Here is a 24,129-nt window from a genome sequence, read left to right as displayed (position 1 = left end):
AACAACATCTGCCGCAAACTCGCAATGGTTCCGTAATATTAATCATCAACATGTCAACCAGAACGATACAGTTTGTGCGTAATGTTATTTCTCCCGATGACGGTAAATGACAACACGAAAGCCAATCAAATCGTAGGATTCACTGTCCGTAGTTTTAGCTGCCAGCAAAGTAATCCAATTATCAAACGCGCTCGGTGGATGTCTGGCCAATCATTGAGCCACTTGTACAAACTAATCCCTCCCCTTCGCCAAGACGCACAAGACTCTGAACCGAAGGATATCTTGGCCTGTCCATAGAAGCTCATTATTCGGATCTGTGTAATGATTTATTTAACACCATGATACCGTATTGATTGGATACTTAGTGAGATTGAGTCATAGAGTTGATAGATTTGTTCGAGGGCAGCTGCGTTGGCGTCAAACATGCGCAAAAATTCACGCTATCAAAGCAGAGAATCGCCGTCAACGGAATGATCGCTTCTCACGTGAAGTCGCCTTAATTTTTGTTGCTTTAAGAGGAAGAAAAACGCATCGACCCCGAAAAATCACCTCAGCCTGAAGACCGACGTGGAAAGGAACGCTGACATTCGCGGTATTTCTGGAAATGTGAGTATGGGGACGTGCGGGCCTCGGGATTGTTCGACGGGAGCTCGTGCTAAGCTAACCAGCGCGAGCCTGCGCGTGATTTCATTGCCAAGTATTTCTGGGTTTGTTGTGTAACGAGCGAGTTGACACAAGCGCGGGTATAACGATATTAGAATGACATAACCGGCAACTTTACGTTTGTCTACAACAAAGAAACAGTACGTGGTTCTTATTGTGTGTGGCTTCTGAATGTTATTGCTTTTGTTTGTCCAGCAGCAGCCTAAACGCGAGCGACAGACCAACACGCGCGCGTCAGAAATAATCCCATCGGTTTGGGCTGCGTGTTAGTAAGAATTCGTGGGATTATGTAATCACATCGGCTCTAGTTATCTCCGCTCTATTTCTTTTTCAAAAGTGACGTGTTTTAAGCTTTAGTATTTGTCTTTTAACCTAAAAGTGTGTCGGCTCACATCTACTGTTGGTTTCAGGTTTTAGTTACGTTTGCGTTTCTGGGTGTTCGTAAGGACGGCCTGAGCTCCCTTCTGGAATATCAAGGCATCATAGTGTCTGTTTATACCGTATATAGCTCATTTCCGCTGTTTTGCAAGGCCTAATGGATGGCGGGTATACATTTGGATACCCCAGAATGGCTCAAGAGACTTCTAATGGTGCTCGTTTTATCTCATTTACAATTTGTGTCCCATTTCAAACATGACTCGCATCTAAACACTTATGAGTGTATATTTAGGCTTCACAGTTATTGCAGTTTTCAGGATAAGCTAATAACTGGACTGTATACGGGCTGTATTTATGCATCAACAGTGATGTTTGGTGCACTGCAAATAGAGTAACTCAAACTTCGACACAGATTTCATCAGCAAAGAGATCAGAGGGCTGATTGTAACTGTAGATGAAGGACTTTGATCATTACTTGTTATCCTCATCTTCAAATCTAGAGACTTGTGACGGTTATCATCCATAACTTACTCTTTAGCGTCATGGTTGAACGTGTGAAACTTTGACCCAGACCGTAGTTCAGAGAATGCTGAGTTTGCACTTGTGCATCTGATACGTATTGCTATTCTGCATCGCTAAAGGAAGGGTCAGCGTTTTACGCAAGTGTCGAGTCTGAAGGACTGACAGCATAAGAAAAGCCAATGAGGCGACCCCTTTGTTTGCTCAGTGGCTTCCTCAAAGTCAGATCTGTGGCAGGCACAGAAATACTGTCGCTATATGGATAGCCAGTCTGCTATCCAAATCTCATTGGAATGGTCACTGTGGGAAAATACTTGTGAAAGTATTAATATTAGTGTCCTTTATTACGTACAGGAGGAGGAAGATAAGTGACTGCTTATGCGTGCATTCGACTACAACTTTGTATATCATCAGTTATTCGCAAAATGCAAATGTTTGTGACATTTTAGGTTAGGCTGAAATAACGTGTAGGTAATATCCTAATATAACACTTTATTCTGCATCATTATGATTGGCAGTCATTGGCAGAGTTTGAACGTATATTAGTTGTTTCCTATGTGGTGAAAATATTTGTATGTTTTATGGGTTTGGCAGGGTGGTGTTCAGAATGACTCAGAATTAACTCTTTTCTCTCCTTCGTGTTGTGTGGGCGTGTGAGAGGGTGTGTATGCGCTTGTTTGTGCTGATGTTCTGACGTAAAGAGGAGCGTTAGTTAGGCCAGGCCTAACAATTCAGCTTTTGCTCAAGTTTATGTAATGATCGTGCCGTTGTCTAGATCTGGTTATTTAAGTCCTATATCTCATTTTTGAAGATTGCTTTCTTGGATACATATACATAACTGTAATTCTCTTGTACGTGTAAAGTATAAGTTAAGAGTTTTTCCTAAAAGAATTTGGTTTGCTCCATGGGTTTACACCTTAATTAAATCCCAACTATGTTTGGATAGCCGAAGGTTGAAAATGATTTCTGAGTTGGCTTTATGGGTTATTCAGGAAAAGCAGTAGCTTAAGTTCTATAAAAAGCATGTTCAGTCACCCTGCCTTTAATAAGCAATGATGGTACATTCACTAATGGATGTTAAGTATCCCAACCATATTAGAAATCAATAGACACAGAAATGCAGTTGATTTGATTCATAGCAGTGGACATCCCAGTGCATAGTGCGTTTTTTTTATACTGTGAATTTAGCTGTTGTGTTACGTCTTATACAGCTGGCATCAGTCAAAGATTCTTTTTGAGTTATTTTTTAGTAGGCTTTGATTCAGAATTCACCAAAATACTGTCTTGGTGTATTTGCCTGTCCTCTTGTTTTGAATTTCTACTAACTTCCAACTGTAAGGTTTTTCATATGAACTTGAACAATTCTTAATAACTGACCCATTCATTTAAGGGGGGATTGTTTGGTCCCTCGCGAATGATTCTGTTCTGAATATATTCTTAGGGTCACAATTCGACATACTAATAAGCACACAGAAAACATATTACGTAGCATTTGTGCTCGGAGTCAGACTAGTGTTGGCACTTTCACTTCTAGTCTTTGAACGGTCACATATTGTATTTGAATACAACTGGGTGCCCAATAATGCCATTTTCATTGACATTTTCTGTTGACAGATATTAAAACAAGTGTTTGATTGTAAATACATGCGAACATTAGTAGGGATGTGCAAAATTATCGATACAGCTAACTATTGCGATAATTTTTTTCACGATAGTGTATCGATACCTTAAATAAGTCATATTTTGAACGGATTCAAAATGATGTTTCATCACAACCATTTTTTCTGTTCCTGTTGAAGTCGCTGTGATTCGCTGTCATACGGCCAATGTCTCAAAATTAAGCAGGTGTGAGAGAGCAAATGGCATAAAGTAGATTCATTCATATAATATCACCAACAAGCTTCCGTATATCTTAGCTCGTGAAAAGAAAATACCAGAGTCGGTGGTGTATTTTTTTATTTGTAAGGATTTGCGACAGTGTGGTTGAAAACCCGGCTTCAGGCATATGGTGAACACTATGGAGCCGTGTTATGTGATTCCGACTCGCAGGCACATAACGGACCTAGAAGTACCCAGAATTTATGAAGAGGTAAAGACAAGGGTAAAAAAAATCCCTTAGCACGGCAGAGCGAGTGGCCCTGACTTGCAATGCATGGACCTCTCAAGTTACTGAGTCGTATGTTAAGATTAAATCACAACCACAGACACGTGCAATGCATGAGACGAGCCATACTGGCATAAACATTGCGGAGTTACTGAAAACTGCACTGGTGGAGTAGGACATAAAAGAGAGGCATACTGACAATTTAAGTTTTATGACTTAATTTTAATGTACTTTGTTTTTATTTACAACATACTGAAAAAAATGTGTTTTTTGTTGGATTTGCATTTAAGTGTTTACTGACTAAATATGCACTTTAAACATTTCCGTATATGTTCGCTGTTCAGTGACACTGTGTAAGCGAGATGACAAATACCTCTTGTAAATAGCTTTGTTAATAAAATCGAATGGAATATTTTGTGTCTGCAGAGTTATCACTATAATGTGATGAACATACCAGAATACCATCTATTGTACACACCAACATGTATTTTTAGCTCACTCTTATTTTTTATTTATTTAAAACAAATTACCGCAATATATTGAACATTTGTATCGTATCGAATGTATTGTGATGTATTGTATCGGGACCCATCTATCGTGATATGTATCGTATCGTGAGGCCTTTGCCAATACACAGCCCTAAACATTAGTGCCACATGTTAAACGGCATCCTCTGACAAAAATCATCATTGACATTTACATTTAGTCATTTAGCAGAAGCTTTTATCCAAAGCGACTTACAGATGAGGAAACATTGGAAGCAATTATAACCACATAGGCAAAAAAAAAAACGTAAGTGCATCAAATCTAGTCCATTAAAGCCTAGCACAGTATACAAAGCTAAGAATAGTGGGGTTAGTATTATTATTATAATTTTTTAATAAGCAGAAAGGGAACTTAAGTTAAAATCAATCAGCGACATGTTGACGGAAGAGATGCGTTTTTTAAAGATGGATAAGAGGTGATTTTGGCAATATTACTGTAGTCTCGTGCAGCGAATGTGAGCTGGCTAACAAACTGTGCATATTTACAGAATTTGCTCTGATTCACATCCCCATGGATCGGAATGCTCTCCATACCTCCATCAGCATTCATCACCTGGTGCAGTCTTTACCTTCAACTGCCGCATAAGGCAAGTTTTAAAGTGAAAATAACATTAATTAGAAACGCACATGGCGCGTTTGAAATGCACGTGTTCACAGCGCGCGTTTAAAATCAATGAAGCGTGTGCTGTTTTCAGTGGTGCTCGTTCTTAACACAGTAACACATTTGACAAGACAGACAAGTGAGACAGCAAGGAAAGTGCAAAAACCTTATAGCATCTGTCAGTTTGAACTCTAGACATCAGTCTGTCAAGCTTTTTCCTCTGCCTGCATGTATAGGCACACAATTATACTTACTTATTATACATTCTGTCTGATTTTAGCCTACAAGGCTCTCTGTTCATGGACTTAATATGTTCAACGCATTTTCTGCCCATATTTAATACAACTATGGTGAGCATTTAGTTGTAGCTGGAGGGTAAACAAGGTAAACCGTAAACACTATAACATCTTTCAATGTTAGTGTCCATGATCATTTCACATTCACTTAAACTTCAATTGTAAATTTGTTGTGTATTTATTATTTAATAAATATATTTTAATTGGTCATATTGTTCTATAATGTCATCCACCTGTGTTTTGTGGCTCTTTTTTATCAATTTAGGCACCGGTACAGTTTTAAAAGTATCGATTTGGCATAAAAACCCAAATGATACCCAACCCTACTTGGAGTTATGTTTGGGGTTGTTATCATGTTGGAATGCTGCCCTACGGCCCAGTCTCCGAAGGGAGGGGATCATTCATGTTGGCATTCATGGTTTCCTCAATGAACTGTAGCTCCCCATTGCCGGCAGCACACATGCGGCCCCAGACCATCACACTCCCGCCACCATGCCTGACTATAGGCAAGACACGCTTGTCTTTGTACTTTCGAACATGGTTGCCGCCACACGCTTGACACCATCCGAACCAAATATGTTTATCTTGGTCTCATCAGACCACAGGACGTGGCTCCAGTAATCTATGTACTTAGTCTGCTTTTCTTCAGCAAACTGTTTGCAGGCTATCTTGTTCATCATCTTTAGAAGAGGCTTCCTTCTGGGACAACAGCCATGCAGACCAATTTGATACAGTGTGCGGCGTATGGTCTGAGCACTGATAGGCTGACCCCCTCCCACCCCTTCCACCTCTGCAGCAATTCTGGCAGCACACATACGTCTATTTCCCAAAGATCACCTCTGGATATGATGCTGAGCATGTGCACTCAACTTCCTTGGTCGACCATGGCGAGGCCTGTTCTGAGTGGAACCTGTCCTGTTAAACCGCTGTATGGTCTTGGCCATGTGCTGCAGCTCAGTTTCAGGGTCTTTGCAATCTTCTTATAGCCTAGGCCATCTTTATGTAGAGCAACAATTCTTTTTTCAGATCCTCAGAGAGTTCTTTGCCATGAGGTGCAATGTAGAACTTCCAGTGTGAGAGCGATAACGCCAAATTTAACACACCTGCTCCCCATTCACACCTGAGACCTTGTAACACTAACGAATCACATGACACCGGGGAGAGAAAATGGCTAATTGGGCACAATTTGGACATTTTCACTTAGGGGTGTATTTACTTTTGTTGCCAGCTGTTTTAACATTAATGTCTGTGTATTGAGTTGTTTTGGACGATTTTCTTTTTTTTCCACCTGCATCTCATAAAATCAAATTAAGTTATAAGAAGTGATACAGAATATTGCTTAAATTAAACATTTATTAAAGACATGTCTCTTCAAATCAGTGCACTTGATTAAGTGTTTATTACAAGATAGCAGTCTAATTCATAGTGATAAAACACTACTCAACACTTACGCACCTTCTCAAACTGTTCTGAAGCTTGCTTTTGGTTTGTTGGTTGGCAGACACTGCTAGTCAAATGGTCATAACCTAAGTGAAAACAAAAATAAAAAATCTCATATTACACAGCCTGCTGCTCATGACTGCGTTTTTAGTTATATTTAGCTTTTAGCCTCTTTCTATTTTATAGGACAGTAGAACGCCTAACAGTAAAGTAGACGCTCTTGTAGGCATCGGAGCTGAATTCCGGCTTCAAGGTTTACCGAGGTTTAAAAGAGTTAAGGATTATTATAACGCCAAAATCGTATGTAAACCCCATCAATTATCCACTTGGCTCGTCACCAGGTTTTGGTACCGTGCAAATGTTACGTTAACCTAATTTATGTGGATAAAGGCTCGCTAACAAAAGAGTTCCAAAAAGTTACCCACATTCTCAAGTAGCATCATATTTAATCCATGATATATACGAGGCTAGATAAAGAAGGGAGGATAAAAATGAAGTATTTTTATTGTGAGCAGCTTGTGAAGTTATCATGTAGTTAAAAAGTGAGCAGGACATCACAGTGTTATGCCGGTGGTAATCCTTGATTTTCATAGTGTGCAAGAGTTTTATTGTGATCGCTTTCATGTGCATGTCGAATTAACGTTAGTTCCACTTATAAACTTTTTGCGGTTAAAGTTAAAGACTGCGCCAGGTGATGAATGCTGAACTCGCCAAGATTAAGGGAGAGAGTGCGCAATTAAACTGTATTTCACTATGATCAATCAACGGCTCATGTGCGTCCCGATCCATGTGGATTATAGATCCTTCATGATCTGTTTAACCATTGTATCAGATGTCTTCAATTTGTATTATCAGAGCTTTCTGACTTGTTCTGGTGAATGAGGGCAAACGTCTCAATTGACAGCTCAGTCAGCATTTAAGTAGGACCGAAATTAAGAATTCAGTTGGTAATTTATATCCTTTTGGGTATTTTTTGTGGTGCGGTTGGTGTTGGATGGATGATATGGAACATGATTTTGCTATAGCGTCTCAAATGTAAAATTTTGTATTGTGGTGATTTAAGTTTTTATATTTAGTACTCGCATTAATATGTAAAGTCATTATTTTGTTGAAAGAGCAAAGCATAACACTCCAAACACATACCTTAATTTTGTGTGTGCCATGCATTCTTATACATGAATGTTGCCTGATGCAGCTATCTTGGAGGGTAGGAAGACATGCCTAAAAATGTTAACACTAACTTAAAGTTGTGCTCAAACAAAAGGTAAGCATTAGTTGTGGTGCTTCTGTTGGATGTCTTGGTGTGGTGCCGGAGATGACTCCTTTATGAGGACCTTGTTGTCTGTTGTAAAGTATAGAAGTATAGCAGCCTGCTTTCTCTGTTCATTTTGTATTTTTCTTCTCCTGTTCTGTCCTCATAGGAACTTCTCCTTTACATGTTTGAGCAGCATTGTGCTGAAAAGAGAACAAGTGTCTGTCTGTAGTTTGGAACTGTTTTAAAAAATGGCTTGTACATTAGGGTAATTACTGGTAATTAATTGTATATATTTAGCTCATATTACCCTATTGCATAAACTGAATGGGACAAAATGTGCTTTCGACCATTCATTGAGAATGCTTCTCAATATAATACAATATAACTTAAAATGTTGTCACGGGCGGCGGGGCTACTGTCAGACTGCCCACTACAGTCTGAAGTACAACTTACAGACTGGTAAATACGTTTTCATTCAGAAAGTTCTGTGCTTCCTTTTTCTGACACTTTAAAATGCTCCACACACTGCCGACATGTTTGCTGCATTAATAAAGCAATCACGTGGCTTGATCACATCACAATTGTTTTTGCTAATTTCGGCTGCAGAACATTCTGTGCATTCTTAGTTTTGGGGGCATTTTTGCCCTGAACCTAGTACCTACTTAATTTCTGGCTTTGATATAAAAGCATTTTAGAAGGTTTGAGAAAGTTGAGAGCTCCTTAGTACCAGTAATGAAATGGTAAGCACATCAAGTGCTTCCAAAGTTTGTATCTCAAAAGCTGTGTTTAAATACTTTTACTTTGGCTTTCTTTCCCTTTTGAGTGAACAGCTTACTTTTTAGTGAGGTAAGAAACTACAAATTGGTGACTTTAGTCTTATACAGCAGAATTTATGCATTTATGGTTGGGTTGGGCCGATAGAAGATGGTATCGTCCATCGCCGATGGCTGGAAGACATCATAATGTTGAGCCGGCATTGTGAATCCAACTGCGTGCACCACCCGATTTCATCGTCCATCGTGATGTTTCACTGTGGACATCGTTCGATGTCAAATTGGTAGACATCGCCCAACCTTATTTTATGGCATTTCATAATCTATAGCACTGCTGTCGCCCACATGAAATTGGCTGATCCTTAACGAAAGATAAAAGGTGAATTAGTGAGCCTCTCTGATGAGCCATCTTTTGTTATTGAGCTAAATAATCTAACAAACACCGTAATATGAAAACAGAATAAATATTTGCTGCTTGCTTTTAAGCATTTAGCGCATAGAGTTTGGTTCAGATGTTTCCAACATGTACTTTATTAACTGAACTGATTGATTCCTGTTAGGGCTGGGTATCGATTCTAATGTTCTGATTCACAAGCACTCGATTCGAGTCCATGATTATACATTTAATATAAATCCTATAGAAATTTCTAAAAAGATCAGTAAATATCACGTTACAATGAGCTTGGCCTTTCACGATTATGAAATTTGACTATTAAATTTAATTGTCTACTAAATAATTGGGACTATGGCGATTATCTGTTTTAAGGCTTTGACAATATAACTGTTATTGACTTCATTTATTCAATGAAGAGTAGATAGACTTTAGAAATGTGAAAAAGTTGTGTAAATTATTTACTGTAGAGTGACCTTAACAGAGATTACTTGAGTCTTGAACACAAACTAGATGTGAGGGTCTTGCTGTGTAGTTGCAGCAAGTCTGAAAACAAATCAAACGCAAAAAATACACAGCTAATACAACTCAAATGATGGAGAAATGTAATTTGACTGTGACATTAAGTGCAGATCACGGACGGTGGATTTAAAATGCAGCAAATACTGCAGATCACCCTTGTTTTCTAAGGATTCACAATCATTTGAAGTTATCTGAAATGATTGCGACAGCCCTATGAAGAGCCACCAAACTTACTTAAAACACACTTGGGTATATTGAAACAGAACAGGTTATTGATTGCAGAAGAACAGGAATTGGTTATTAAAAATAATAGATAACCTGTTTGGTCTCAGAAGACACCACCCTTCAGAAGTTTCACTATAACTGTAGGCTGGAAAACACTGTATTTTTTTAGATGCTTTGGGAAGATCTCACTTTGTTTGGCTTGAACAAATAAAGTTTACTCTTTGACACCTGGACCTTCTTTATCTGTTTTTTGAACTACAAGATCAACTTTCCACTTCATTGACAACATGCATGTTGTGGTTTTGCTCATCATTGAAATTAGTTTAATTTTTACTTAAAATACTGTTAATACGTTAAAAAAATAAATAGTCAGGTTGGGATTCAGTGGAGCTAACGGCTCCAAATAAAGTTGGTATTTCCCCCTGGTATGATATGTGGAGAGTAAAACCCTGGGGTTATAGTCCATTGGTGTCGTTTGAAATATGAATTGTAACCATTGTTTCCTCAGAAGTTCTTCCTTTGTTAGTTTAAATAGGACGGACTTCGTTTCACAATGTAGAACACAGGTTCTAGACATGATGCACACGCATCATGAATGAGCGACAGTGTTTGGGGGAGGAGAGTGAAGTTTTGCGGCAATCCCAGCAAAACGTTGGAGGGGACCATTTCTAGTGATGTAGATACGCAGCAGTTACAGACTCAGAATCACGCAAACGAGAAATGACCTATTCCGAGTTGACTCCCTTTTTTACAAGCCAATAACTTTGTTATACATTTATCTTCGGACTTGCAATTTGGCAGACTGCTTATTTTCAAACACGCCACCATAACACTGCGGGAAATGTAATTTTCCTGATCTAATTCTATTTTTGTATAATATGCTATTTTGTTACTAATTCTACCAGCGCTCCAACAAATAATCGATAATGAAAATAGTTGTCAAAGAATTTAAATATCGATTAGTTGGTCTGTGACATCACTTGTGAGCTGCACAGTTATAAATCAAGCATGTCTTCCCTTTTAAAATGACCGTTTTAGATGTGTCCCTCTGTGCAGCATGAGCTGCGCAGTTTTAAAGTCAAACTTGTCTCTCCATGCATCGTGAGGTGCACAGCTTTAACGTCAGACGTGTTTTGCATGCATCTCTTCAAGCCACACACTTTTAAAGTTTAAAGGGGAGAGGGGTTTTAAATGACAAAATTAAAGATTCTATTTGTAAAACCCAATTTGTGGCATTTGCACTTTGCAAAAAGTACATTTACTTGAGTACACTTGTACATCTGTACTATACTTGCACATATTTTTCTAGATACTGTTTACTGTACTTCACTACATTTTAATGACAAATATCTCACTTTTCATGCCACAAAAAATGTCACTTTTTCCTTGGCCAACCGCCCCTCCCAACACGTTTGGCCATGTGACTATTGTCGGCTGCTTCTAATATGACACACCAGAATCAACTCAGCCTTGGTGTGTTAATGAGGGAGACATCCACAACATTTTGGGACAAGGCAAATTGGTTCAGTTGTGTATACTTTTCTCATCTCTGATGAAGTTATTATAAGCAAATTTTTAATTACAATTTTATGAGATTAATTGGAAAAATAACTGTCCAACTAATTGATTATCAAAATAATCGGCTAACGTAGCATCACATTCCACATTTCTTGCAAGCTAATTCATTACGATGACATCCATCCATTGTACAAATAAAAGTGTCATCTAGAGGAGGGTAGTAGCAATAACAATGAATTTTTCTGTGCTTGTGGAAATATGAAAGATTTTTTTTTTTGCAGCTTTTGAGAATCGATATTGAATCGACCACATTTTAAAAAACGATGAATAGTTTTTTCAGTTTTTTTCCCAGCACAATTGAACATGCAATTTTGCATCTTTCATCATGCCTCCAAAAGAATAGAGTTTGTGTGAGTGAAAGAGATGAGGGGATGGTTGCGTTTCTCCAAACTCTGTTTATTCAGCTGAGGCTAGCGCGACAGATATAGCTCTCTCCATAAAGGGCCTGGTTTCTCATCCTTTGTGCACTCTAAAAAATAAAGGTGCTTAAAATCTCTTCAGTGATGCCATAGGAGAACCATTTTGGGTTCCATAAAGAACCATTCAGAAAAGGTTCTTTAACAAACCATCTCTGATCTTTTTAAAATCTGATTAACTTTTTTTGCCACAAAGAACCTTTTGTGAAACAGAATTGTTCTTTGGATGTTTAAGGTTCTTTATTGAACCACTTAGACAAAAATGGTTCTTCTATAGCATTGTGAACTTCCTTTATTTTTAAGTTTAGAGAGTATTACTGGAGTAGCTTCGTGACGCCACAGTGTATACTTTATTTTTAGAATGGAGTCTCACTCAAAAAAGAGGGTAGGAGTCGTAATTGTGCCTTGTCAGGAGACGAGTGTTTTTTTTTCCGGTTTAACAATTTTTTTGCCATAACTCCAATGTCCAGTAAGAAAACTGTTCTCACACCCAAACGGTTCCAATGACATTTCAGTAATTCATGTATGTGTGGTTTGAATGTGATTAAGTTCCATTTCAATCTTTTATTATTTTACAATTTCATTTTAACCTTTAATAAAGCACCAAAAATGTCAGTAAAAAGAATCTGCAACTCGCTGTTCATTTAAGTACTACATCCCGCAAGGACCTTTTTCACGCAAGCCACATAATTTAAAAGCATGCATTGTGTGTGATGCGTTATGTAGGTTGAGTGTCTCATAATATGCCCTGTCTTTAGCAGGTGTATCTGGTTTCTGTGTTAACTGGTGACTTGTAACCGTTTCAGCCTAACTTCCTCTGCTGCAGATGTGAACAAAGCAGATTCTGAAACACAAGCCATCTCATTATTTAGTTGTCTAACGCAGACTTTCTAATGACATGATTATGGTGTCCTTGTGAAGGTGACAAAGTATTTGTAAAAACGGCTGAACTATGGTAAATAAATATAACATTGAGTGTGAACAATTTAAATAAACTTTAATTTAAGTTCTGAGCATGCTTGTGCAGAGAGCCATGTCAGGGCAATGTTGTGTACTAATCAGGATAACAGTATTAAAAAAAAGTGATTTTTATTGACCTGTAATGTGTGCCTTTGAAGGGTCACTTGCTGTAAATATACCTTTCTTTTGAAGTACACTATTTCTGGACACTAATATAAGTAAATTGTTTATGTGAATGTCCTCTTTATTTCACGTTTTTTATATTTTAAAATAAAGGTAATCATTATGTTTATGGGGCATATACGTCAGTGTCTGAAATTACTCACTCATTTTCGTTCACGTCCCCATATAGGGGACTCAAATGTAATTTGCTATATAGGGAATAGTGAAGGTGTAAACGAGGGAGTGGTTTCAGACACAGCATGTGTTAATCGTTGGACTGCGACACTTTCTTTTGATACTGCGCAAGAATGTGCTCAGGCTTTCGAATGTGGCACCATTTAACCATAACTCGTTGAGAAATTTAGCATAAGAATCGCACGATTAATCTTGACGGCCCTTATTTTTAGGGAGCTACTTTTGAAGGGTAGAAGATTTTTTTTTCTTTGTATGGGGACACCTCATTTTCAATGAGAAGAAAATACTATGGGACTTCATTCTGTTGCTTGTATTTAGTGGTCATTTCATAGCAGAACAAATTAGTTTTTTCTGAGTAACATTAAGGGTAAAGCATTAAAAGAGTGTAAAGGTGCATTAAGTAAATCCTGGTCAAATTCATGTTTACTTTATTTTGCCATTTGAAATAGCTTCGGAAAATGCTCTTGTAGTAGTCATCTTATCTGCTATGCGTAGCCTGAGTGCACCTCTCTAAAATCCCCCCCCCCCCAATATGTAACACGTTTGAAACCCTCCCTCAGGTAAAAAAAAAAGCTCTGCGATAGTGTCATGTTTACGCAAACGCATTTTTTAATGAATTAAGTTAATGACCATTTCATTAGTATTTAACATTCCAAGCTGCAACAATAGTGGCTGTTTACTTGCCGCTATCATTGCTAATGCTTCTCAAACGAGCTGCTTCTTGTTTGGCTCTTGTCTTGGTTAGGCAAGCAACATGCACATGGACACTGACACCTAGTGGTCATTCCCTTTCGACGTGGACAACGATGCACAAGTATAAAGGAAAACCGCTGTGTTGCCTACTTGCCTATGGCGTAGGGCCTACACACGACCATAACGTGCCCTTTAGTCTGTAGTCACAGAGTTTTTTATTCCGTTGTGCTCTTTCCCACAAGCTTCCTCCCAGCCACATTTCCAAACCCCCCTCGTTTCCTGATGCTGTGCATGTTTATTAGTGTTTGATGTGATACATGCATTTACTGCACCTGGTCTTACGTGCCTTGTTCAAAGCCTGAGCAGTAACAAACCTCCCTCTCAGCCTATCTGCCATGCTAATGGGATGGTTTGATCAAAGCTATTATTACATGATGGATCACCCCCTTTACCCTTGACAGAGATCACCTTGGCGTCAAGGCTTTCGATAACGGAGGAGAGTTTTTGGACCGTGTGAAGGTTGGAAAGATGCCCTGCTTTCTCACATGAATGACTGCCCTAAGAAATCATAAAGCCCTGTCTACTTTCAGAAGCAAGTAACCCAATCTGACTTTGAAATGTTATAAATAGTGTCTTGCTAAGGGGGGTGGTCAGGCCGAGCCGACAGCCTGGCCAGTCGAGCCATGACACTGCACAACAACCAGTGCCCTGATCCAGCCTTGCTCTCCAGCACCCAACCGCCTTTTTTGGGCACATTCCTTCCATGCCTGCTGTGTGTGTAGTAGCAAGCAAAGAAGCTGGGTACGGGCACCACCCCTCTTGGTAGATCTAGCTTCAACCTCGATGGGCTACATGCTCTGGAACTTTCACTGGAAGCCAGCCCTGCTGACTGTTGCCAGTTCTCATTCTTCCAAAGGATAAACAGACCTGCACAGATGAGCGTATCAAGAGAATGAGAGATGGCCGGGCACACTGTTATTTGACCTATCCCATGACCCTTCCTGTAATATTGGTTGACAGACTGCTGGTTAGTCGCGTACAAGGTTTTTTTTGTTTGCTGGGTCAAGGTCCTGGGTGGCGATCGCATAGCTTACGAGGCTGCTCCTGTTCCATTGGTCTAATGGCTTATTTGGGCTTGTAATACATTTCAGTGGCTATTCCTGGAGTCATGTAATGGACTTAAGGTTGAGGTTTGCCCACAAAGCAGCTTAAAGCTGCGCCACACTTTCTAATCCTACATTCAGATGGGGACTCATGAAATACATTGGGTCTCTGTCTCCTTTATAAAATGCTTGCATGCATGTGGTTGTCCAGTACGTGCACAATTTTAATGCATGCGCTCGATGTTTGTGTATGTGCATGTCATGCAGATGAGGTAAGGATAGCTGAAGCCATTTTGTGGCTTTCAAGTGTGGTCCGTGCTAGAAATGACACTTGAGATGAAAGATGATGCAAGAGCTTGTGTTACTGCTTTGACACACCCCATCTGTCTGTGCCGCCCCTGTGTCCAGAGCCTTTTTTAATGACTACTGCATCTTTTACACTGTAAAACAGTTGGATCTTAAAGTCAAGATAAACTTTTATGCACCTGCATTGTATGAAGAGTCTTGTTTAGAAGTTTGGGGAACTTTTATTTATTTTTCTTTTTGTCCCAACAGGTTTAACAGTTCATACATTTTTTGCATTTTAACAAATTTTACATTGCATATTAAATGAGTAGCTTCCAGATAGCTTTAATTCCAAGTTATGATGACTTTTGGTTAAGTTTATCAATCATGTACTTTAACCAAAGTTTTATAGTTTAGTTTTTTTGTAGTTTTGAAAATTTTCATTTTGTCATGTGTTGTTTAAAGTCTCTGCTTTCCCTTGCAGACGGTGTCCTGAGCCATGGGGGCCTTCTTGGACAAACCGAAGACTGAGAAGCACAATTCTCACGGAGCGGGCAACGGTCTGCGCTTCGGCCTGAGCAGCATGCAAGGCTGGCGGGTTGAGATGGAGGACGCGCACACAGCTGAGGTTGGGCTTCCCCACAGCCTGGACGACTGGTCCTTCTTTGCCGTGTACGACGGTCACGCTGGCTCCCGTGTGGCCAACTACTGTTCCAAACACCTGCTGGAGCACATCATAACCAGCAGCGAAGACTTCCGTTCTGGCCCTGACTCTGTGGAGGGGGTTAAAAGCGGCATTCGCTCTGGCTTCCTGAAGATTGACGAGTATATGCGCAACTTCTCTGACCTACGGAACGGCATGGACCGCAGCGGCTCTACCGCAGTCGGCGTGCTGGTTTCACCCGAACACCTCTACTTCATCAACTGTGGTGATTCCCGGGCTGTCCTCAGTCGTGCAAGTCAGGTGCGTTTCTCCACCCAAGACCACAAGCCCTGCAACCCACGTGAAAAGGAACGCATTCAGAACGCCGGAGGTTCTGTAATGATTCAAAGGGTAAATGGTTCTCTGGCCGTGTCACGTGCTCTGGGGGACTATGACTACAAGTGCGTAGATGGGAAGGGTCCCACTGAGCAGCTGGTATCTCCAGAACCGGAAGTGTTTGAGATCCCACGTGTTTCAGAAGAGGATGAGTTTGTGGTGCTCGCTTGCGATGGCATCTGGGATGTGATGAGCAACGAGGAGCTGTGCGATTTTGTCCGCTCTCGGCTGGAGGTGTGGGATGACTTGGAGAAGATCTGCAACTCCGTAGTGGACACCTGTTTACATAAGGTGAGTAAATCTCTTAAACATTTGAACTTTCTTTCTGAAAAGACAACCCACCTTGTGAGTCTATTTGTATGGGTGTGGATTAGCCGAGTAGCTTTATCTAGTGGAATTATTGAGCCTTGACATAAGCATAGGAGTCCTGTTACTCTCATTAAACAGACCTGCTGTGTAAAACCCATGATTCTATTTAAAAAATCCTTACACCCCTTTTCCATGGACTGCTGCATATTTCAGTGCTTCATATCCCTCTAAACCAATTTAGTGATGATTTCTTTGTAGTGTCATCATTCATGGTCTTTAAAAAAACCTCCAAAATAAAAACAAACACAAACTCTATGCATGTGTCTACAAACCAGCTTTCCAGATGTTAGGACAGAGCCAAAGAACCTCTGAGTGAGGTCACTACTCTTGAGATGGATTTAGTCAAGTAAAAGGCTTTCCATTATTAGCCTGGAGTGTACACCATGTGTTTTTATGATGTATGGCTCATATGTACACTGGAAACTAAGCCCTGAGACACAAATTGTTCCCCCTTTCCATTTGGAAGATTTTTCACTGCAAAGGTCTGTTTAGTGTCTTGGATATGAAAAGATGTCACAAATTTCCACCCGAGGTAAATATTGGCGAAATAGGAGGCAGCAGAGATTTATAATTGTTTATAGTAGAAGCTGTACTATAAACACACACATGCACGCTTACTATACTGGTTGGGTTTTTATCCAGTGACAATGCCTTATTTTTAGTATGTTTAATGTGTCTTCTTTTTTTATACCAGGGAAGCCGTGACAACATGAGTGTTGTTCTAGTTTGTTTCCCAAATGCGCCGAAGATATCGGAGGAGGCTGTAAAGAAAGAGGCAGAATTGGACAAGTTGCTGGAGGCTCGTGTTGAAGGTAAGACGCAATGTTTTTTTAATGCCAGAATGACATCAGAACGCTGGAAATGTATGTAAACCACATAAACTTACTGATGGATTTATTAATAAAAGTTAAAAAAGGGTCAAAGTTTAATGTCCTTGTTAGGTCTAGTGACCTGCACTGTTTTTCTAAGTTTGAATTGAATTGAAATCATCCTCGACCCCTCCGCTTCTTTTTTCCACAACATCCTGACATGTTCTTAACTGTCTGGAGCCTCATATGGGTGTCTTTCCTTGATGTGGGAATGTTAGGACAGATCTTCAGATTCTTAAGTGTTTTCCACATGATCTGTTGTTTGGACAGCTGTGATGAAACCTGTTCAACATTGTCTTAATAGCTCTATAAACCATCTGGATGTTATTGGCTATTCCTGTGTGTGTGGGATGATTGATCTTGTGCCTACACAATTCTTGGGTTTCAGCAGACATGATGGATGAACCGTTCCATTTTAAGGCTTCCGTTTTCAGAGGTTCTTGCCCGCATTTGTGTAATATGATTGCGAACTGTTTCACTCTGCAGAAATCATGGAGAAGTCAGGGGAGGAAGGCATCCCGGATCTAAGCCACGTCATTCACAACCTCCGCCCCGAGAGCATCCCCAACTTGCCACCAGGAGGTGGTCTCGCTAGCAAGTAGGGCATTCAAATTAATATATCTGTTAAAATGGTGGTTCTCCCAAAAATATAAATTCTGTCATTTTCTCACCCTCTTGTCATTTCAAACCTGGATGACTTTCTTCTGCAGAACACAAAAGATGTTTTGAAGAAAGTTTGTAACTGAACAGCACTGGCACCCATTTACTTCTATTGTATGGACACAACACCAATGCAAGTGAATGGGTGACGTCGCTGTTCAGTTAACAACATTTTACAAAATAGCTTATGTGTTCTGCAGTAGTAAGAAAGTCATACTGGTATGAAATGACTAGTGGTGAGTAATTGATGACAGAATTAGAATTTTTCGGAGAACAATCACTTTAACGTTTCTTTGTGGCTTTCTATTGATCGAAAACATCATATTGTTGTACGTTCAGTGAAGTTTTATTTAAATAAAGGGTTTATTTAAAAAAAGTTTGCAACAGCCCCCTGTCCACTTTTAATCAGTCAAGTTCTTTTGCTGTTATAATCTCATTGTTTTTTACTTCCAGACGCAGTGTTATTGAGGCTGTCTACAACAGGCTAAATCCACATAGAGAAGAAGATGGGGTGAGTGGTTTCTTAAAGTTTATATGAATGTAAAGACTATAAAATCCAAGGGTCACTCTATTTCCCTTGTTAAAATGCTACAATATTTTGACTTAATGTAGGTCTAGGTAACATTTTCAGTACTGTTCATTCCCTTGATCATTTGAGAACATGCATTTAGTAAGTTATTAGCGTATGTCCTGCTTGGGTGTATATGGTACTCGGAGACAGGGCGTTTTAAACACCCAAGCACAACTTTTATAAGAGAAAAGCCTGTGCATTTGTGTAGATGCAAGGCATTGTGTGCCCGCCCGCCTTGCCTTTTTTCCCATCTGTGCTTTTGCCACTTTGTAAAGGTTTGTATTTGTATGTTTGCATTTGTATGTTGCATCTTCAATTAGTTTATTGTTCTAAAACTTGCCCATCGAAGAGAGATTTGTGTCCAAAAACATCATTCGCACATTCGCGCACACATATTTGCTACCGCATACCAGGAGTCCTGCTTCTCTTAAAATGAAAGCCTTCATAAGGGCAGTATAAGGTCATGGGCAGGTGGCCTGCCGTAAGCAGGGTCTCTTAACCTGCTCTGTCCACTGACACTGGGGTCTTGCACCAGGACAGCCAGGGAGGAGCAGCTGGCCGTGAGGATGAAGAAGGGAGCACTGCCGCCGCCCACTTGCTGGAGGCGCTACGACAGTTCCGGCTCTGCCACAGAGGCGAATACCGCCACGTGCTGGAGCAGGCGTTGTCCAGTTACCGGATGGCCTGCAGGACAGGCGCCGTTTCACACCCTGACCCCCAGGAGGACCCTACCTCTCCCCAACCATCCCCAGCCACTGAACCCTCTGTGGAGGGGCAGGACGAAGCTGCCACATCGCCGTCTTTGGACAAGCTCTCTGGCGCCCCCACTGCATGACCCCTATATCCACTTTAGTACTCACTAACCCTAAACCCCAACCCACTTCCCAAGCTATCAAACACCAAACCTGCTCTTGGGCCCAGTCTGCTAGGTTGCTCTTCTGATGTTGTAGTTTCATTGCAGGTATTTAGTTGTCTTTTTCGGATGTATAAAGCACACATTTGCACAGATTTTGTCTTAAGCACATAGTCTCTGTTCAGCCACTCATTGGGCTGTAAAGTTATGATTAATATTACTGACTAATTCTTAGCTCTAAAAACCTGCTCTGAAACCGCAAGCAAGGTTAACCTTGGCATATCCCAGCTCTGTCTGCATTAAGCACTTTTCTGTATCTCTGCACTTAAGACAAGTGTTTTGTATTGAGACACACAAACGGATCCCTTCCAAACTATTAAGGGCTTCTGTATCTATCCAAAGCCTTTTGTATATGGTTAAATGATTGGAAAGGGGAATGGTTTGTGGACCAAGTGGACAATCTGGGCTTTGCCAAGAATACTTGTGTTTGTATGCCCTAGTGCCATGCAATGCATGTGTACTCTGCATTCTGGGTTGTCTTGTGGTTGGTTATAGTCAAATAGGGTTATTAACATGTGCTGTAGAAATCATCAGGTATGGCTTGTATTGTTCTCTTTAATATTGTGTGTGTGTGTGTGTATGTATGTGTGGTGTGTATCAAACATAAAATGTAAGATGATTGAGAACTTTCACAATTTAAAAGGGAACTCTAATCATGTGTCTCTCTTTCTTTCTGCCTCTCTCTGCATCTTTCTCACTGGTTTATAATTTGGAACGCATATGATTGTATGCTGTTTGAGTGTTTACTATCCAGGTGTCTCCTAAAGGTATAAGCACAAATGGAAAAGCACTGGCGCTATAAGCACGGACTGAATGAGGTTACGGTGGCTCAATCAATACTATTTACCTTCCAATCTAAGCCTGCACTTTTGCTCTTGCAACATCTTTGGCTGTAAATCATTCTTGCGCTTTTGCAATCAGCAAATGGCTTTACATTTGTAATGTAAAAGTCACGCATTAATGAGTTTAATACATGCAGATGGCATTACCTTTAGAGAAACTTTTTGCCATCTACACTTGAGGCAATGCTTCTACACGATCATTCATGAATGTCTGTACTCTGCAGAATTTGCACAGATTGTTATAAGTGACCTGAAGCTGACATCTGTCTACGTGAATTGTCATCTGATGTACCAAACTGTATTGGTTCATTTGTGTTTACTTTGGCTGATTTATCACCGAAAACAATGTGAAGCTGATTACTTTGACTTGTTCTGGAAGCTAATGCGTAATGCTAACTGTGTAATCCTTTTAACGTTTAGCTTGTGCATAATGCCGCCATTGTTGTATGAAACTCATGTTATTGATATAAGACCTCAGAATGGAGTTTTATTGTCCATAGAGCATTGTTTGCTGGTTTGGTTTATGCCCGGAGTTCTGATTTGTTTCCTGGGCAAAAGATTTATATCCATTTTGTTTCATGCTGCAGTTTTGAACAAAAATAAATCCAATTCAACTATTCATGCTTGTCTTTTCTGCAGTTCATTATTAAATGTGATCACTAAAGTAGAGTCATTTTAACCCACTGGGACTGACTCGTTGAATGATAAATCTTCTTTATTGAACTATTAACCTTGTGGTTATTAGGGTGGGTGAAGTTTGGTCACCAAAAACACTCTTAATATTTTATATTCAAATATTTATAATCTTACTCCTCTGTGGCCTACATTGCTACTTTTGAGTTCATTATTGGAAATTTAGTTTAAGCTTGAGGTAAGTGCATCAGACCAGCATGAAGCGGAGGATTATGTTTTGCTGAAGAGCTAAGAAATACATCTGTCAGATTGAAAATGTTGGTCAAGCATCTTTTATCATATCTTTTCAGCTAATGTTTATTTCCCACTGATGAATGTTTCCACGGTGTTTTTTTTTTTTGTGATTTAAAAATCTTAATGGGTTATTTTCTTCTTTGCCCACAGTCAATTAACCTGTTTGTTTTAGTTTTCCTGTCAAGTGGTTACTGTAATTATATTCTTTCAGTCCAACAACTAGGAAATCATCTTTCACTTGATTTCTGTCTCGCCCCCTTCCTTGATTTTTCTTCCTTTGCATTTTTTACCTCACTGTCTCTCACTAGTCAGTGTTCTACCCTTTTTGTTTTTCTCTGTTTGCTCATTTCTTTCCCTTTCTTGTTTTCTCCCTGTCGCAGAGCGGAGGTGACCTGGACGACCCCTGGTAGCCCAAGCAGCAGACGGCTTCTTTCTCCGCACGAGAATGTCCTCGGTTCACACAAGAAAACCCTTTGCTTACACACTTTTTTGGTTTCGATTCTGAGCGAGTCATAGGAAATATTAAACCACAAGTCTGGAAAATGTACTTGTTTTTTAAGGATGAGAAACTACAGCAATGTTATGATTTTTAAAACTGCATTGTATGGTAGAGAGGTTTTTATTTTTAGTCCCTCACCCCCCTTCCTCATGAAATCTTTGTCGATTTAAAGCAGTGATGAGTTTGGCTGACCAATTGTTGCTGGATGTTGATTTGGAGGCGTGAACTCTAAGCTCATCTGGGTGGGACAGGAGGCGGGGCATTTTGGACCTCTATTGAATGTTCAGAGCCTCTGTGTGGCCTTGCTTGTTTCTTAGATGGGGATCCTTTCAACTCCTTCATACCACGCATGTGCGGCTTTTTGGAGACCATGAACACCAAACATAAGTCCCTGTTCACAGTTTATGACACCCATGTTCTAACCCTGAGATCCAGCTGGATGGCATCGCCTAATGGCCCTCTCATGCATCTCGGTCTGCTGTGTCATAACTGCTGCTGGCCACATAAATGTAATGTATCTGTTGTAGATCTTTTGGGTGGGGTGGGGGGGGGGGCGGAAGGGGATTGGTTTAGTGTCATTCATTTTTTGGTGCTTGCTGTTTAAAAAAAATTAAAAAACAACAAAAAACTAGAGCACTGATCTGACAGCAGGAGATTCTAACAAACTCACCCTGGACGGAGAGGACTTTTATTAGGAGGGATGGAGGTACTGTATACGGAGGAACTTGTTTGCAACCAAGAGATAGGGACTCTGTATTAAACAGTAAAACTTTTAATTCTTTAATTCTGTGTTCCTCTATTCTGCTTCAAATCCATATCTCTGTTTTCCCATCGGCTTGCCTTCTGGTTTGTTTTTCTCTATACAAATTGTAAGATTTGAGATGTTTTCCCCTCCAACTTGAATCATAATTTTCAAAGTTTTTCTTTTTTTACAGATTGTTTGACATAATTGGTATTGTTTGATTGCACTCACATTTGGTTCTAAAAAATACTAAAATCTATATGAAAGAAACTATGAGAAGGTAGGTAGAGTATTTCTAAAGTCAAACTGCAGAAATATGTATGTGTATATAGCTATATATTTTTTTCTCCTTTACCAATGGAGTGAAAGAGTCTCCTCGGACTGGATGATAGGTACTTGAATATTCATTAAGTGTTTTTTATCTTTTTAATCCTTAATCTAGGATTGGTTTTTGAACTGTGCCTGTAAAAGGTGGTCCATTGCTGCCGGGGCGTTCTTACAGGACAGTTGGCTATGGATGAATGTACCCCTTATTCACACTGATACGTATATTTTTAAACGCACTTGTGTACATGCTTGAGCATAACACACTTTCATATGTGCATTTATTGTTTAACTAGTTTCTTGTATACATTCACATCTTCATTTAATCCACCGATGAATTATCGTCTGTGCATATCTTTGACATAGACACATGCTTTGGAGGCCGCCTTAAAGAGTTCTTTTTCTTCCCTCCCTTTATTGTTTTTCATTGACTTCACCTGCTCTGGTGTGTAGCTTTAAAATGAGTGTTTAATTGAATTTTATGAGACGATTGTTTATGTATGTATATATATTTTTGCAGTTTACCCCCTCTGGTACACATAAATCATAGCTATATGCTTGAAAGCTTAATTTTAAGATAAATGATTGAGTTAACGTGATTGAAGTTAAAAATGGTAAAAAAATTATATTTTGTGCAGTGAGTACTCAAGGACATTCATTTACAATGTGTATATCAACAATTATTGATGAATATCGAGGCAGAGTATTTTATTTATTTCAACTTCTGGCTCAAATGTTGAGAGAGAGGCCTCTGTGTAAGTGGGCGTAACTGCCCCAGTGTGTTTTGGAGAATATGACCGAATTCTCTCGCGCTTGCATACTTCCTCTTTCTCTCTGATTCTCTCTTACCACCTGATGAGCCTGTGTAATGAACGTCCCCAGTATGATGTTGTGATGTTTCAGTAGCAAACAGTGAATATGATCTGTTCTCCTCAATAAAGGATTGCTAAAGTTTGATGTTAACACAATGATTCGCTTGTGTTTGAAGTGTTTTGTCTGACCCGCATCATGTTGTCCCAATAGATGATGAAAGTTTTAAACTATGAATCTTTTTGGTGCATCTTGTGCAAGTGCATTCAGGAAATGTCTGTTGAAAACTTTAGTTTAATGTGGACTTTGGAGGTGTGAATGGTGCTAAACTGTTATGCCAGTGGGTTAACACAAGAGGGCGTGGTAACTGAATTGAAGGAGCGCAATCTTTCATTTTGGTAGATGTGGGTGGAGACTTAAATGCAAGTGTGTTGGAATATTTTCATACACTTTTTCTCCT

The 24,129-nt window shown here is 39.7% G+C and overlaps 1 protein-coding gene across 2 annotated transcripts; it reads left to right on the top strand.

Moving 5' to 3' along the window:
• The first annotated feature begins 196 nt into the window (after positions 1 to 196).
• Positions 197 to 23,829, top strand: ppm1bb (protein phosphatase, Mg2+/Mn2+ dependent, 1Bb). 2 transcript variants are annotated; one of them, XM_079477227.1, is made up of 6 exons: positions 197 to 606; positions 15,589 to 16,434; positions 17,207 to 17,324; positions 17,868 to 17,979; positions 18,495 to 18,552; positions 21,675 to 23,829. In XM_079477227.1, exons 2-6 carry the CDS (start codon positions 15,604 to 15,606, stop codon positions 21,702 to 21,704), a joined length of 1,149 nt encoding a protein of 382 aa, XP_079333353.1. In that variant the 5' UTR covers positions 197 to 606; positions 15,589 to 15,603; the 3' UTR covers positions 21,705 to 23,829. The 2 variants fall into 2 exon arrangements, with proteins under 2 accessions (XP_079333353.1, XP_079333352.1); XM_079477226.1 differs by lacking the exon at positions 21,675 to 23,829 and adding an exon at positions 19,148 to 20,985 and having other exon boundaries at positions 242 to 606.
• The last annotated feature ends 300 nt before the right edge of the window (positions 23,830 to 24,129 follow it).

The sequence above is a fragment of the Barbatula barbatula genome (genome assembly GCF_947034865.1).
Source record: "Barbatula barbatula genome assembly, chromosome: 16".
NCBI lineage: Eukaryota > Metazoa > Chordata > Actinopteri > Cypriniformes > Nemacheilidae > Barbatula > Barbatula barbatula.
Note: the sequence above shows the minus strand (reverse complement) of the source record. Positions and strands in the feature narration are given on the sequence as shown.

What these genes read in the sequence shown, in the direction of transcription:
- ppm1bb (XM_079477226.1), top strand. Translation starts at nt 15,604, where the DNA reads ATGGGGGCCTTCTTGGACAAACCGAAGACTGAGAAGCACAATTCTCAC. An exon ending in GGAGGTGGTCTCGCTAGCAA is followed by an intron (nt 17,980 to 18,494) that starts GTAGGGCATTCA and finishes TTTTACTTCCAG; the next exon opens with ACGCAGTGTTATTGAGGCTG. An exon ending in CACATAGAGAAGAAGATGGG is followed by an intron (nt 18,553 to 19,147) that starts GTGAGTGGTTTC and finishes GTCTTGCACCAG; the next exon opens with GACAGCCAGGGAGGAGCAGC.